The sequence below is a fragment of the Ovis canadensis genome, chromosome X, assembly GCF_042477335.2.
Source record: "Ovis canadensis isolate MfBH-ARS-UI-01 breed Bighorn chromosome X, ARS-UI_OviCan_v2, whole genome shotgun sequence".
NCBI classification, from domain to species: Eukaryota; Metazoa; Chordata; class Mammalia; order Artiodactyla; family Bovidae; genus Ovis; species Ovis canadensis.
This window is the reverse complement of record NC_091727.1, coordinates 82,436,608-82,451,881: the sequence shown is the minus strand read 5'-3', so window position 1 is coordinate 82,451,881 and position 15,274 is coordinate 82,436,608. Positions and strand designations below refer to the sequence as shown.

The 15,274-nt window shown below is 43.0% G+C and overlaps 2 protein-coding genes and 2 non-coding genes across 6 annotated transcripts in view; 3 read left to right on the top strand and 1 right to left on the bottom strand.

Moving 5' to 3' along the window:
- Positions 1-2,263, top strand: part of F8 (coagulation factor VIII) — a 135,170-nt gene extending 132,907 nt beyond the window's left edge. For all 3 annotated transcript variants that reach the window (XR_011446413.1, XM_070291927.1, XM_070291928.1), the window contains one exon: positions 1,293-2,263. Coding sequence is in view for 2 of the 3 variants with exons in the window: in XM_070291927.1 (XP_070148028.1) it covers positions 1,293-1,448 (156 nt within the window). In the remaining variant the exon portion in view is untranslated. The remainder of the gene's footprint in view (positions 1-1,292) is intronic.
- On the bottom strand, positions 917-989 carry TRNAC-ACA (transfer RNA cysteine (anticodon ACA)). The gene has a single exon. It is a non-coding gene; the product is annotated as a tRNA-Cys (tRNA).
- Positions 2,264-8,959: 6,696 nt separating the features above from the next.
- SMIM9 (small integral membrane protein 9) lies at positions 8,960-14,957 on the top strand. The gene is made up of 4 exons (XM_070291206.1): positions 8,960-8,977; positions 10,447-10,708; positions 11,586-11,715; positions 14,881-14,957. The coding sequence occupies exons 1-4, from the start codon at positions 8,960-8,962 to the stop codon at positions 14,906-14,908; spliced, it is 438 nt and encodes a 145-aa protein (XP_070147307.1). The 3' UTR covers positions 14,909-14,957.
- On the top strand, positions 11,999-12,070 carry TRNAY-AUA (transfer RNA tyrosine (anticodon AUA)). Its single transcript has one exon. It is a non-coding gene; the product is annotated as a tRNA-Tyr (tRNA).
- Positions 14,958-15,274: the final 317 nt, after the last annotated feature.

The window sequence follows — 15,274 nt, the reverse complement described above, 5'->3', positions numbered from 1 at the left end:
GAAGGAATCAGTATCATGTGTCCTTTGATATGATGCAGTGGGAAAGACACATCACCTAGTTAATATTTTCACTAAAGATGTTGAACTAAGATTTAATAATTAAGAAAATAGTCACAGAAATTTAAAATGTGGGACATTATCGACACAATGGTCCTAGGCCTTTTTAAATGTCAGCATCATGAAGGACAAAAACAGACCAGAGACTTGGAGTGTGTTGTACATTAAAGATGTGAGTGTTCCTTCTGTTATTCTTTCAGTTTCTTGAGGGGAAACAACAAGGAATAAGCCTAACAGAAGATGTACAGGTTTCAAAAGTTTACCAAAAATATTTATCCAAGAATCTCTTTGTTTCCCAAAAGTTTTATCAAACACACAAACTCTAGCAAATGTTTATAGTATATTTGCTATGTATATACTGCATTTCTTGCATGTATGGAAGATCAGTGACCAAGGCCTCTGCTGTCATGGAAGTGACATTTGGTGATGAAAACAGAGGTAATGGTCAATAAGCAGGTAAACAGATAAACGAGAAGATAACAAATGCTGTAAAGAAAAGTGATCTACATGAGATTGAGTCAACAAGAGTCCTGTTTCAGAGGATGAAGAGCTCTCTAAAGAGATAACATTTAAACCCAAAGTCTTGGCAGGTTGAAGTAGTTGAGAGTAAAATGCCATGATGTTTACAACTTCCTTGAATTAGTTGAGAAAGTGGGTGAGAACATTCTCAGAGGTAAGCCATAGCTGGAAGCAAGGGCTCCACAGCAGGTTAGCAAGTGAACAGGTGAGTGAGTGAAGTTGCTCAGTCTTGTCTGACTCTTTGCTACCCCATGGACTGTAGCCTATCACGCTCCTCTGTCCATGGGATTTTCCAGGCAAGAGTACTGGAATGGGTTGCCATTTCCTTCTCCAGAGGTTCTTCCCGACCCAGGGATCGAACCTGGGTCCTCCTGCATTGTAGGCAGATGCTTTACCATCTGAGCCACCAGGGAAGTCCTGCAGGTTAGCAAGGAGGCTCTTAATTCTGAATGTCATACGCCCTTTCCCAGGCACCGACTAAGTCATTCAGGGGACTAAGTCATTCAGTCACCTCCCAGGGTTCAGTTCTGAACTACCGAACTAGGGAAGCTTGGATCCCTCAACCCAAAATGAAAAAAGCTTCCATCCTGAGCTTTGGGGTGGGTGCCCATGAAGAGCTATTGGTGAGTTCCAGACCATGCAGGAGGCCAGTGAAGGTGTATAAGCATTGTAATTTTTTTCCTGTCAACTAACACATGCTGTCTCTCCTCTTTTAGGTTTTTCAGGGAAATCAAGACTCCTTCACCCCAGTGGTGAATGCTTTAGACCCCCCACTGTTTACCCGCTTCCTTCGGATTCACCCGCGGAGCTGGGTGCACCATATCGCCCTGAGGCTGGAGTTTTGGGGTTGTGAGGCACAGCAGCAGTACTGAGGCCCGGTGCCTCCCTTCTGTCCCTGAGCCTTTCCTAACTGAAATGCAGCATCCTTGTGAGCCCTTCCACTGGGTGACTTCCTGCCCCACAGTGCCATCCATTTTTGCTGTATTTCGATGCCTCTGTGCCAGCAGCTGTGCCCTGAAACCACCCAAATCAATTGCCATGGGGACTGCGTTCTCTGGAGTCATGTGGAAAGCATTCTTCTACGGAAGTGGCAGTCACTTCCTCCTCTGTGGTGATGAAGAAGGGTCACGACCATACTAGGCTACTAAAGGACATGTTTTTAACATTTCCTTAGAAAAATGAGGAAACTCTGTGGCTCTCTCGGATAGGAGACCCAACACGATGTACCAGGAAATTCTGTATGGTGACAGAAAACTAGAGGCCCTCTTTATAGAGTTAAATATTGGGGAGTCAGAAGGAAACTGAGCTGGAGGAAGCAGAGAGAAAATTCCTCCAGTCAGCCACATGCCCTTTCCAAGAGGAACCCCCGCCTTGCCCAGCCCCTACTATATAAGGTTCGAAATGGTTTACTGTCCTGGAAAAGTGAAAATTAGAGATTAATGTATAGAAATCAGTAAGCTGCTTTGCTGTATAGCCTGGTAGAGATGTTAATCCCCCAAATGATGTGGTTTGACTGCCTGCAAAAGTTAACCACTTTAATGTTGACCTTAATCATCTTCTTGTAGCATTCTTTTCCCATTGACTACATACATCTCTATTTTTCAAATGTTCTTGGAACCAGCTCTTTTGTCTTCCTGCTGGAATAGTCAATAATCAGTTGAATAAAACATTGACATGTAAAACCAAATGCCTTTGAGAGTTCTGTTTTTCTATTGGCAATTTAAATGTGAATGATGGAAGCCTGCCGGCTGCACTGGACCTCGCCAAGAGGAGCTACCCCACGCCCGAGGTCAGAAGAGCCGTGTTGGGACCTGACCTGAGCCATGACAGGCTCAACAGGGCACACTAGGCCTAAGCCTCAGGTTCTTGTAAGCATGAGTCATAATTCTGGGAAGCCCCACCAAGGTCCCCGATGACACCAAGGTCCTCCTTGATGACGCCAAGGTTAAATCAATCACCACGATGACCCAAGGTTGAGTCAATCACCACACGCCAACTACACTATTGCTGAGACAAAAGACCGCCTGTATATAAGCAGTTGTGATTCAGAGCTCGGGGCTCTCGTCAAGATTCCACTGTGCTGGATGAGACTTGGGCCCTAGCTCGAGCTAGCAATAAACCCCTTTATGCTTTTGCATTGCTGTGGACGTCTTATTCTCTCAGTTTTGGGGACTCGGACACAGGGCATAACAGGGCGGCTGTGAGGAGATAACCCTCGTCCAAGGTAAGGAGCAGCAGCTGCGCTTTGCTGGAGCAGCTGTGAAGAGATACCCCAAGTCCAAGGTAAGAGAAACCCAAGTAAGATGGTAGGTGTTGCGAGAGGCATCAGAGGGCAGACACAAACCATAATCACAGAAAACTAATCAGTCTAATCACACGGCCTTGTCTAACTCAATGAAACTAAGCCATGTCATGTGGGGCCACCCAAGATGGGCAGGTCATGGTGGAGAGGTCTGACAGAATGTGGTCCACTGGAGAAGGGAATGGCAAACCACTTCAGTATTCTTGCCTTGAGAACCCCATGAACAGTATGAAAAGGCAAAATGATAGGATACTGAAAGAGGAACTCGCCAGGTCGGTAGGTGCCCAATATGCTACTGGAGATCAGTGGAGAAAGAACTCCAGAAAGAATGAAGGGATGGAGTCAAAGCAAAAACAATACCCAGTTGTGGATGTGACTGGTGATAGAAGCAAGGCCAAACGCTGTAAAGAGCAATATTGCATAGGAACCTGGAATGTTAGGTCCATGAATCAAGGCAAATTGGAAGTGGTCAAACTGGAGATGGCACGAGTGAACGTCAACATTCTAGGGATCAGCGAACTAAAATGGACTGGAATGGGTGAATTTAACTCAGATGACCATTGTATCTACTACTGTGGGCAGGAATCCCTTAGAGGAAATGGAGTAGCCATCATGGTCAACAAAAGAGTCTGAAATGCAGTACTTGGATGCAATCTCAAAAACGACAGAATGATCTCTGTTCATTTCCAAGGCAAACCATTCAGTATCACAGTAATTCAGTCCTATGCCCCAACCAATAATGCTGAAGAAGCTGAAGTTGAACAGTTCTATGAAGACCTCTAAGACCTTCTAGAACTAACACCCAAAAAAGATGTCCTTTTCATTATAGGGGACTGGAATGCAAAAGTAGGAAGTCAAGAAACACATGGGATAACAGGCAAATTTGGCCTTGGAATATGGAATGAAGCAGGGCAAAGGCTAATAGAGTTTTGCCAAGAGAACGCACTTGTCATAGCAAATACCTTCTTCCAACAACACAAGAGAAGACTCTACACATGGGCATCACAAGATAGTCAACAGCAAAATCAGATTGATTGTATTCTTTGCAGCCAAAGATGGAGAAGCTCTATGCAGTCAGCAAAAACAAGACTGGGAACTGACTGTGGCTCAGATTATAAACTCCTTATTGCCAAATTCAGACTTAAGTTGAAGGAATTAGGGAAAACCACTAGACCATTCAGTGGTCAAATCCCTTATGATTATACAATGGAAGTGAGAAATAGATTTAAGGGACTAGATCTGATAGATAGAGTGTCTGATGAACTATAGATGGAGGTTCGTGACATTGTACAGGAGACAGGAATCAAGAGCATCCCCATGGAAAAGAAATGCAAAAAAAGCAAAATGGCTGTCTGAGGAGGCCTTACAAACAGCTGTGAAAAGAAGAAAAGTGAAAAGCAAAGGAGAAAAGGAAATATATAAGCATCTGAATGCAGAGTTCCAAAGAATAGCAAGGAGAGATAAGAAAGCCTTCCTCAGCAATCAATGCAAAGAAATAGAGGAAAACAACAGAATGGGAAAGACTAGAGATCTCTTCAAGAAAATTAGAGATACCAAGGGAACATTTCATGCAAAGATGGGCTCGATAAAGGACAGAAATGGTATGGACCTAACAGAAGCAGAAGATATTAAGAAGAGGTGGCAAGAATACTCAGAAGAATGGTACAAAAAAGATCTTCATGACCAAGATAATCACGATGGTGTGATCATACACCTAGAGCCAGACATCCTGGAGTGTGAAGTCAAGTGGGCCTTAGAAAGCATCACTGCAAACAAAGCTAATGGAGGTGATGGCATTCCAGTTGAGCTATTTCAAATCCTGAAAGATGATGCTGTGAAAGTGCTGCACTCAATATGCCAGCAAATTTGGAAAACTCAGCAGAGCCACAGGACTGGAAAAGGTCAGTTTTCATTCCAATCCCAAAGAAAGGTAATTCCAAAGAATGCTCAAACTACTGCACAATTGCACTCATCTCACACGCTAGTAAAGTAATGCTCAAAATTCTCCAAGCCAGGCTTCAGCATTACGTGAACCATGAACTTCCAGATGTTCAAGCTGGTTTTAGAAAAGGCAGAGGAACCAGAGATCAAACTGCCAACATCTGCTGGATCATCGAAAAAGCAAGAGAGTTCTAGAAAAACATCTATTTCTGCTTTATTGACTATGCCAAAGCCTTTGACTGTGTGGATCACAATAAACTGTGGAAAATTCTGAAAGAGATGGGAATACCAGACCACCTGACCTGCCTCTTGAGAAACCTATATGCAGCTCAAGAAGCAACAGTTAGAACGGGAAATGGACCAACAGACTGGTTCCAAATAGGAAAAGGAGTGTCAAGGCTGTGTACTGTCACCCTGCTTATTTAACTTGTATGCAGAGTACATCATGAGAAACACTGGACTGGAAGAAGCACAAGCTGGAATCAAGATTGCCAGGAGAAATATCAATAACCTCAGATATGCAGATGACACCACCCTTATGGCAGAAAGTGAAGAGGAACTCAAAAACCTCTTGATGAAAGTGAAAGAGGAGAGTGAAAGAGTTGGCTTAAAGCTCAACATTCAGAAAACTAAGATCATGACATCTGGTCCCATCACTTCATGGGAAATAAATGGAGAAACAGTGAAAACAGTGTCAGACTTTATTTTTGGGGGCTCCAAAATCTCTGCAGATGGTGATTGCAGCCATGAAATTAAATGATGCTTACTCCTTGGAAGGAAGGTTATGACCAACCTAGACAGCATATTCAAAAGCAGAGACATTACTTTGCCAACAAAGGTCTGTCTAGTCAAGGCTGTTTTTCCAGTGGTCCTGTATGGATGTGAAAGTTGGACTGTGAAGAAAGCTGAGCGCCGAAGAATTGATGCTTTTGAACTGTGGTGTTGAAGAAGACTCTTGAGAGTCCCTTGTACTGCAAGGAGATCCAACCAGTCCATTCTAAAGGAGATCAGTCCTGGGTGTTCTTTGGAAGGAATGATACTAAAGCTGAAACTCCAGTACTTTGGCCACCTCATGTGAAGAGTTGACTCATCTGAAAAGACTCTGATGCTGGGAGGGATTGGGGGCAGGAGGAGAAGGGGACGACAGAAGATGAGATGGTTGGATGGCATCACCGACTCTGTGGACATGAGTTTGTTGAACTCTGGGAGCTGGTGATGGACAGGGAGGCCTGGTGTGCTGCAATTCATGGGGTTGCAAAGAGTTGGACATGACTGAGCGACTGAACTGAACTGATGGAATCTTACAAAAACAAATTGAGCCACTGTATGGCAAGATAGACAGCTCAGAAAAACAACTAAGTTAGAATAGCAGATTTCATGTAAATTGCAGTAAAAAGTGATATATTTTATGAGGTGAAGTTAACATTTAAAAAAATTAGAAGTGGAACCTTGAACCAGTAGCAGAGAGAGAGAGACATGTTTAATCTTGACATCCATTAGCACTGGTCTCTTTCTTATCTCACAATGGGAGTTTCCACTTTAGAAGGAGTAATAAACCCTGATGTTTCTGAGTATTCAGGGTGGCTGCTACACGGGAAGAGCAAAGACAAATATGCTTGGCACTCAAGTGATTCATTCAGGCATCTCTTAGGATTAAGGCATCAGTCTGGGCTCTGGCACATCCCACTAATCCCTGTTTTATAAGTTTTCTAGAAGTTGTGACCAACCAGAATCCTGGAGAAGGTGTGGCAGAATGTGGTGAGCCTAATGTGAGAAATGAGTGGATTTGAGACGTAGATGCTGCACTTGTATCACCAAGATGTCCTGGGACCCCTTTCAGGAGTCCAGTGGTTTCATTCGTCCCCCAAATGCTTTGGCTAATGGAGGACCTGTACTCAGAAACCTAAAAGACCCTGATGAAAGAAATGGAAGATGACACAGACAGATGGACAAAAGACACTGTGTTCATGGATTAGAAACATTAATATTGTTAAAATGACCATGCTACCCAAGGCAATCTACAAATTTAAGGCGATCTTTATCAAAATTAGTTCACCCATGGCATTTTTCCAGAACTAAAACAGACAACTCAAAAATATATGTGGAAACACAAAAGACCATGAACAGCCAAAACAATCTTGAGGAAAAAAAGAGCAAAACTGGAGGAATCAGGCTCCCTGACTTCAGACTGTATTACAAAGTTACAGTCATCAAAACAGTATGGTACTGGCACAAAAAGAGAAATATAGACTAATGCAACAGGATAGATAGCCTAGAAATAAAGTCATATGCCTATGGGCACCTTATCTTTGACAAAAGAGGCAAGAATATACAATGGGCAAAACACAGTCTCTTCAATAAGTGGTGTGGCAAAACTGGACAGCTACATGTAAAAGAATGAAATTAGAACATTTCCTCATATCAATACAAAAATAAACTCAAACTGGTATCATTATTTTGGAAAACAATCTGACATTATCTACAAAAGTTGAGCATACAGATACCCTGTGACAATTCTGTTGGGTAATGACCTAGACTCAGAACTGCCACGTGAAACAAGAGATGGGGCAGCACTATTCAAAACAGCTCCAAACAGGAAACAACCCTTGTATATATTTCCTAGTGGCTTATTATAATTGCTGTATAGTAATCCATTATGGCTTCTCTTGTGGCTCAGCTGGCAATCTAAGTGCAATCTGCCTACAGTGTGGGGGACCTGGTTTTGATCACTGGGTTGTAAAGATCCCCTGGAGAAGGAAAAGGCTACCCACTCCAGTATTCTGGCCTAGAGAATTCCATGGAGTTGCAAAGAGTCAGACACGACTGAGTGACTTTCACATTCACTTTCAATCCATTATGTAATATACATCACAATTTATTTCAGTTCAGTTCAGTTGCTCAGTCGTGTCCGACTTATTGCGACCCCATGGACTGCAACACACCAGGCCTCCCTGTCCATCACCAACTCCCGGAGTTTGTGTCCATTGAGTCGGTGATGCCATCCAACCATCTCATCCTCTGTTTTCCCATTCTCCTCCCACCTTCAATCTTCCCAGCATCAGGGACTTTTCAAATGAGTCAGTTCTTTGCATCAGGTGGCCAAAGTATTGGAGTTTCAGCTTCAGTATCAGTTCTCCAATGAACATTCAGGACAATTTATTTATCCATTGCTTTTCTGACTGATACATCATTTATGCCAGTTCTATGGATCTGACCATCCTTTTTAAAAATTTGATTTGTAACAACAGTTCTTTGTACATTAACATTAACCTATTATCTGTCTTATATGTTATGGCATTTTTCACTTAATTTGTCATTAATGTTTGACCTTTCTTTACAATGTTTTCCTGTATGAAAGCTTTACATTTTTATGCAATAAATTTATCAGTAGTTACACCTATGGCTTTGGGGTTTTATGACATGTTCAGAGTAAATTTTTTCATACCAAGATTACAAAAAACTCATGTTTTATTCCAACATGTGTATGGTTCTATTTTTGTTTAGTCTTTGATCCATCTAGAATTTTTTTGTGTGTGTAGGACTCTAACTTCAGTCAGTGCATTCAAATGAATAACCAATCCTCATATTAAACCATCCATTTTTCCCCACTGAAATGAAATGCCATCTATTAAACTGCCATATATATACTATTTTAAGGTGTAGTTGATACCATGTGGCAAACAAAATATCTTAGAATTCTTCAAGCCCAAGAGGATATGGCTACTGTAAGGATGGGTTTTAATATCAGCACAGATGTTTCCACATACACCAAAGAAAACATCTGTATGCTTAGCTCTCAGATAGAGACTGGGGGAAGGTCAAGTACAGTCAATGATATCATAAAAGAGAAGAGAATTCTATTTGGAATTTCAGAAGCCTGAAAGGAAGGCTCTGGCCAGCCTCTTCTGAAGACTGAGGCCAGATTCACTGGCTTCTTCACCTCCCTACCTGACACAGGTCTCAGCAGTGGATGAGTGTATCAATTGTAAATGTCTTAAGTAATAGAAAGCTTGGATACGAGTTTATTTTTCACAGAGCTAGCAATTGAGAAGCGGGCAGATAAAGGTTTTGGTTTCATGGCCTAAAATTGTCAGAGCCGAATCCAGGTCATCTTCTCATGCTTTTCCTGCTGATCACAAGATGACTCCTCCAGTTCAGGTAACACTTAGAGAATGTTCAAGGCAGCATAAATGGTAAACAGTAGCACCATATCTTTTCCTAAGACAGCAGAAAGTTTCCCCGGAAGCCACCCATCAAATCTCCGTTATGCTTCAGTGTCCAAAAGTGGGGCCTGTAGCCATTGCTAACAGCAAGGATGGCTGAGAAAATGGTATCTTTCATAACTAAACTTTTCTAGACTATCGGGTTGTATGTAATAAGTAAAAAGGGGGTGGAGATGACCAGCAATGAAAAAAAGTCTGCCCATCCATTTATTCATTCAAAAAAAAATATTATTGAGCACCTGAGCAGCCTATGTGAACCAAAGAGAGAGGACCGTGCGTGGCTTGTTCTTGAGGAAATGAGACTGAGGTGGAGTGATCAAAAGGAGATGATAAGACATGAGTTCAGGGCAGTTTGTAGGGCCCAATCTGACTTACAACAAAGTGACATCTCCTTGGCTGTTCAGTGGAGAAGAAGCTGAAAGGAGGCAAGGATGGTAGCAGAGAGACAGATGATGGGTAGCAGTGGAGGTGGTGAGAAGTGGCAAGATATGGATGCACTTTAGAGACCAAGCCAACCCGATTCTTCTGATAGATCAGCTGTTAGACCCTAAACCACACAGTTTCTGCAAAATATACTTCTATTTTCTCCCAAGTTGTGTCAGCAAATTTGACTCAAACAGGCACATGTGTGATGGGAAATTACCACTGCACAGCAAGGAATTTGCTTATGTGGTAGTCAGTGGACTTGGTCCCTAACCTCATCATTAAAATGGCAGCAAGCAGGAAGCTATAAACTCTTGTGACCTGTGACTCCCTTCACATCAGGTGCACTGACTGCAGAATTCCTGGGCCACCCCCATGATGGACTGTGCCCCCTGATCCCGTGAAATCTATACCAGGTTAACCGTTTACACTGTTTATTTGCTGATTTAGAAATAAACCCTGGGCGCTAATACCACAAGTAGAATTTCAGGGGCTAGGTACCTATCGGGAGAAGGAAATGGCAACCCACTCCAGTATTCTTGCCTGGAGAATCCCATGGACAGAGGAGCCTGATGGGCTGCTGTCCACAGGGTCGCAGAGAGTCGGACATGACTGAAGCGATTTAGCATGCATGCAGTAATAAACTCAACAACAAAACAAAATACACACACAAAAAATGTGGGACTAAAAAAATGAAGTCAAAAACAACACCACCGATTTTGGCCTGAACGACTTACAGCATTTCCCACTCATTGAGCTGGAGAAGGCTGAAGGGGGACCTGGTTAGGAGGAAACAGCAGGTGTCTCATCTGCTGAAGCTCAGTAAATTTTTGTCCTGTGTTCTTTCTTGGATGCGGAATGTCTTTTGCTTGGGAAACTGACTGTGTTCAGGATTCAGCGGTGTCAGTCAGTGAATTTTTATGTTAGTTAACAGCTGTAGTTTTGGGATAAAAAACTAAACCATAGTTTTTAACTTTTCAGACAAAGCAGCCTTGCAAAGAGCCAAGGGAAAAACCATCTGGCCTTGGCACAGGGGAATCCGTAGAAGCCCTGAAGCTGCTGAGCATCACATTTCTGCTGTGCTCTCTGACCTGCCTCTTGCTGGAGACTGTTGCTTCCTCTGTGTCACCTTTATCTGCCTTCAGAGTACAAGACCAGGATGCCCTGCCACAACACTCAGTGGGTGTGTTTGCTGTTATGATGAAAGTTCCAGCCTCCATAGGACCTAAGATTCTCGTCGAAGGTCAGGAAAAACTGATTTTGTATTTAAAAATAATCTTCATTATTTTTCTTTTATTTTTATCTTCATGTCCATTATTTCTGGTTGGGTTCAATTTAGTTCAACCAGCACGAGCCTACCTACTGTGCACCAATCCGTTTGCTAAATGACATGGATTAGGCGTTCACAGGTGGGCAGTCCCACCCACAGGTGTCAACCTTCCATGAAATATGACAAATGTGCCCTGAGGACAAAGGGAGAATTACAGTTGTTTGTGGGGAGGGGTCAGGATGGACTTGAGGAAGGAAGCAAAATGCAAGCCAAAGCTAATAGGTCACTGACCTGCAACTTAGGTGCTCCCAGAGCCCAGTGTGTTGCTTGAGTCCTTCCTGGCACTGGAAAGTGAATTGTGGTGAGCGGTGACTCCTTGTGACTTCAGGTCACAGACACTTGTGTTTACCCTACCTCTCCTCTTGATCACCAGACTCTGTGAAGTTCCTTCTGCCAGCTTCCAAGGCCTATTCGTCCCCTCTGGGTGTTCCTGGGGCTGGTGTCTGTCTCTTCTCTTCACCAGACACACAGGGGCCTTTGCTTCCAAAACACCCTCTAGGCAGGTAGTTATGAAATCAAGCTGCTCTCTCACAAAGTTCCACACTGATTCATGGAGATAATTGCTCCTGTTTGACATACCAGAGGCAAAGATGAAACCATCTGAGGATACACATTTTTTTTTTTCTCCAAATGCGTATTCCTTTAACCGCTTAGCTTAGCAGAGTCATTAAAAATATGGGTCCTGGGCTACTATAAGAACATCAGATCTGGGACAACTCTTTGAACTTGAACCAGAGTTTGTATCCCAACTTCATCATTGACTCGGTGAACATCTGTGCTCTTCCTGCAGAAAATTCCAGGTCCTGGCTGAGCAACTTCAAGGATTATCTCTGTGATCTCATCAGGAGCCACATCCCTCCAGCAGCCATTTTTATTTTTCTTATCATGTCAGCAGTACTGGGGACCCTCTGCTGCCTCACGTAAGCTTCTGGAAGAGGAGGGAGAGGAGGGAACAGGTACCTAGGGAGAGACAGGAATGGCCATGTGACCCCCCCTCTTTGAAAAAGTCTCCTCCACATTCTCTTTTTTTCTCCATCCTGCTCCATCCCTTTCCAACCATTGACAGGTGACATTTAAAGACCAGTATTTGCAACTGATCTTTTTTTTTTTTAAGTAACTTCATTAATTTCTAATTATCCTTCCCTTGGGTATAGGAATCATACATGGCAAACAAATGATTAACTCTTCTCTATTGCCTGGACTTCCTTGGTGGCTCAGACGGTAAAGCGTCTGCCTATAATGCAGGAGACCTGGGTTCAATCCCTGGGTTGGGAAGATCTCCTGGAGAAAGAAATGGCAACCCACTCCAGTATTCTTGCCAGGAAAATCCCATGGACGGAGGAGCCTGGTAGGCTACAGTCCATGGGGTTGCAAAGAATTGGACACGACTGAGCAACTTCACTTCATTACCTAAAATGGACCAAAATATTTACTATTAAATCATGTGAGTGAGTGAGTGAAGTTGCTCAGTCGTGTGAAGCCAAAGAGATTCTTGAAATCTCTAACTAAACAAGCTTAACTAGTTAGTGAAAGTCAGTCATGTCCGACTTTTTGTAACCCCATGGACTATGCAGTCCATGAAATTCTCCAGGCCAGAATACTCGAGTGGGTAGCTTTTCCCTTCTCCCATGGGAAGGGACTCTTCCAGGGGAATCTTCCCAAGCCAGGAATCGAACCCAGGTCTCCCGCAATGCAGGCAGATTCTTTACCAGCTAAGCCACCAGGGAAGCCCAGACAAGCCTCAATTTCATTAATTTAACCAGTGTTTAGATAAGAGATGACCACTTGCCTGTCTCTGAGGTGAGACAGAGCCCACGTGGAGAAACCTGGATTGAAAAGGCTTTGTGTAGGGGAGGGCTGTTTTCAAACTGAAGAATCTAATCAAGTGGCTTGGTCAAAGATCAGGTGAAGGGTGTGGTTCCTGACAACCTAAAAATGCCCATGGATGAAGAACCATGTCTGGGAAGCAAAGTTGGATATGGTTCCCAGCGCACTAGACTGATTGGAGCCACGCAGAACTCAGTGAGCCTATTTGTTGTTTGAGCTGTAAAGCAGTATTTGGACCTGAGAAGGACAGAGGCTCTGAAGGTCCCTAGAAGGCTTGCTCCCTGACACTTCAGATACAGCCGCAGGGAACAGTAGACCAGAGGAGCCTCCCAGAGGATGGGCCATGGTGGGCCTGGGAGCTCAATTTGATGGAAGAGTTTGCCTGCTAAGTGTCTGATCAGCAGGATTCCAGAATGACTACAGAGCAGGGACTGTTACATGCCTCCCGGTCTTCCTCTTTTCCAAAGGGAGGGTTGATGGCGATTGTCTGCTTCCTGTTCCTTCACTGTATGGAAGATGGCGGAGGTGGCGATCAGGGGCACATGGGTTGATTTCAGTTCAAAGTTCTTTGCCTGAGAGGAGCCACACCAGGACTTGAGATCAGCAGACACTCTGGAAGCCGGCTGGGCAGTGGGAGTGTGGAGCATCTTATCAGGATCCCTTATCAGGGATCCACACCCGTGCAGGGCAGGGAGGAAGGGAGAAGCTGAACTGCCTTGCAAGCACAGCAAGGCCTTGAGTGACCCCTTCGGAGTGGTCTTCCCTTTATCAGTACACCTTGAGTGGCAGCTGCAGGATTTAGGCCACTCCAGGAAGTACAGGCTCTGTATTCATCAATCCTGTCCCTCCTTGCCAAGCCCAGAGGAAGACTGCATGTCGCAACTGCAAGAGCCGGGAGTCAAATCAAGATGCATGCAATTCTGTATCTTTTAAGTCCTTGTGGCTCCAACTCCAGCTGGCAGGCCAGCTGCCTCAGAAACATCTGAAGGATTTCTGCGAAGATAGTTAGGCAACATGCCAAGAGAAAGACTTCCTTCTTTGAAGTAAATGGCTCAGCCTGGGGAGAAAAACCAAAAAACCTTTGCTGGGAACAAGCGAGGATGTTAAGAGGGGGAAAAAAAAAGACGTGGATGACAAAATATAAAAGGAGATAAGGAAAGCAGGACCCCAAAAGCTGGCTCTATCAAATAAACAAAGACTTCAGTGAAAGTAAGATTAGAGAAAAAAATGATAGATGCAGGAGACATATCATGAATTTTTTGGTAGAAAAAGGACCAAAATAATACCACAGAAACAAATACTTCAAGACATAATTTTGTCACATGTGGTGGAAACAAAGGAAAGCTTGAGTCTCAAGTCATACAGACAGATGGGCACTTGGGACTGAGCCCACAGTGGACTGGCACTAATACTTGATTTCCTATGATTACATTTTGCAATAAGGACTGCAAACAGTTTTTCTCTGCCTCTTTATTCACCCTCTATAAGCATTAGTGGTGTCTACAATGAAGGCTTAGGCTAGCCGCTGGGTAGCTAAGCAAATCTCCACTGAAGCCTGGAGAATTCTCAGCTCTCTGGCAGTAATCATGAGATGCAGAAATACTTGTATAAAGAATTTTTATTATGGTTTTCACTAGCAAAGAAATAGAACCAACTGAAATGATTCTTGGCTGGTTAAAGAAAGCTGTGAACATTCATACATTGTTGTAGAAGACTAATCACATGGAATCGGAGTCATGAAATACTGCTGAGTGAAAAAAAAGCCAATTGTAATGGAGGATATACAATCCCATCCAATTTATTGTGAAAAAGCTACTTCCAGGGAAAGAAAAATCCTTGAAGGATCTAACCAAAGATTTGGACATTGGTTATCTCCTTCAGATAGTGAATAGGTGATTTTAATATTCATGATTGTTGTTGTTACTTAGTTTCAGGTTTATTTTTGTCTGCCCTTTTCAATGTTTCCACAACAAAACATATTGTTTAATTAGGAAGTTTTTAAAAAGAAACTTAAAAACAAGAAAAACTATCTGAACTTACTTCTACTCTACCTCTACATCCAATCCCACACTCTCATTTTCTCAAGTCATGAAAGCCTTTTCACAATATGAAATCACTTGGTTCATACTAACACAAAAAACCGTCCAAAATCCTATCTTGGAAAAGGTGATATAATAACAAAGTAACTCTGCAGACCAAGACAGTGTGTTGGAATTTAAATTAACTTCAGCCGTCATCATTGTCTCTTCCTTTCCCAGTGTTCTAATAGGTGAACCTGTCCAATGAAGTATGAGAAGATTCAATGGACAAGTGTAATGCTTAGCTTGCTGGATTCAAAGAGAGTGGAGAGTGTGCTATTTGTATACAATAAGGAAGTATCTACCGGGTAAAATTAAATCATCTTATATCTTAAACGATCTTAAAATGCCTTTATTTTCTCCTTTAAAACATGAAATTGAAACAAAATGATAATAGACTCATTATTGTTTTGATTATAAAATCATACATCATGCTCATGCTCAGTTGTGTCTGACTGTCTGTGACCTCATGGACCATAGCCCTCCAGGCTCCTCTGTCTGTGGGATTTTCCAGACAAGAATGCTAGACTGGGTTGCCATTTCCTCCTCCAGGGGATCTTCCCAATCCAGGGAC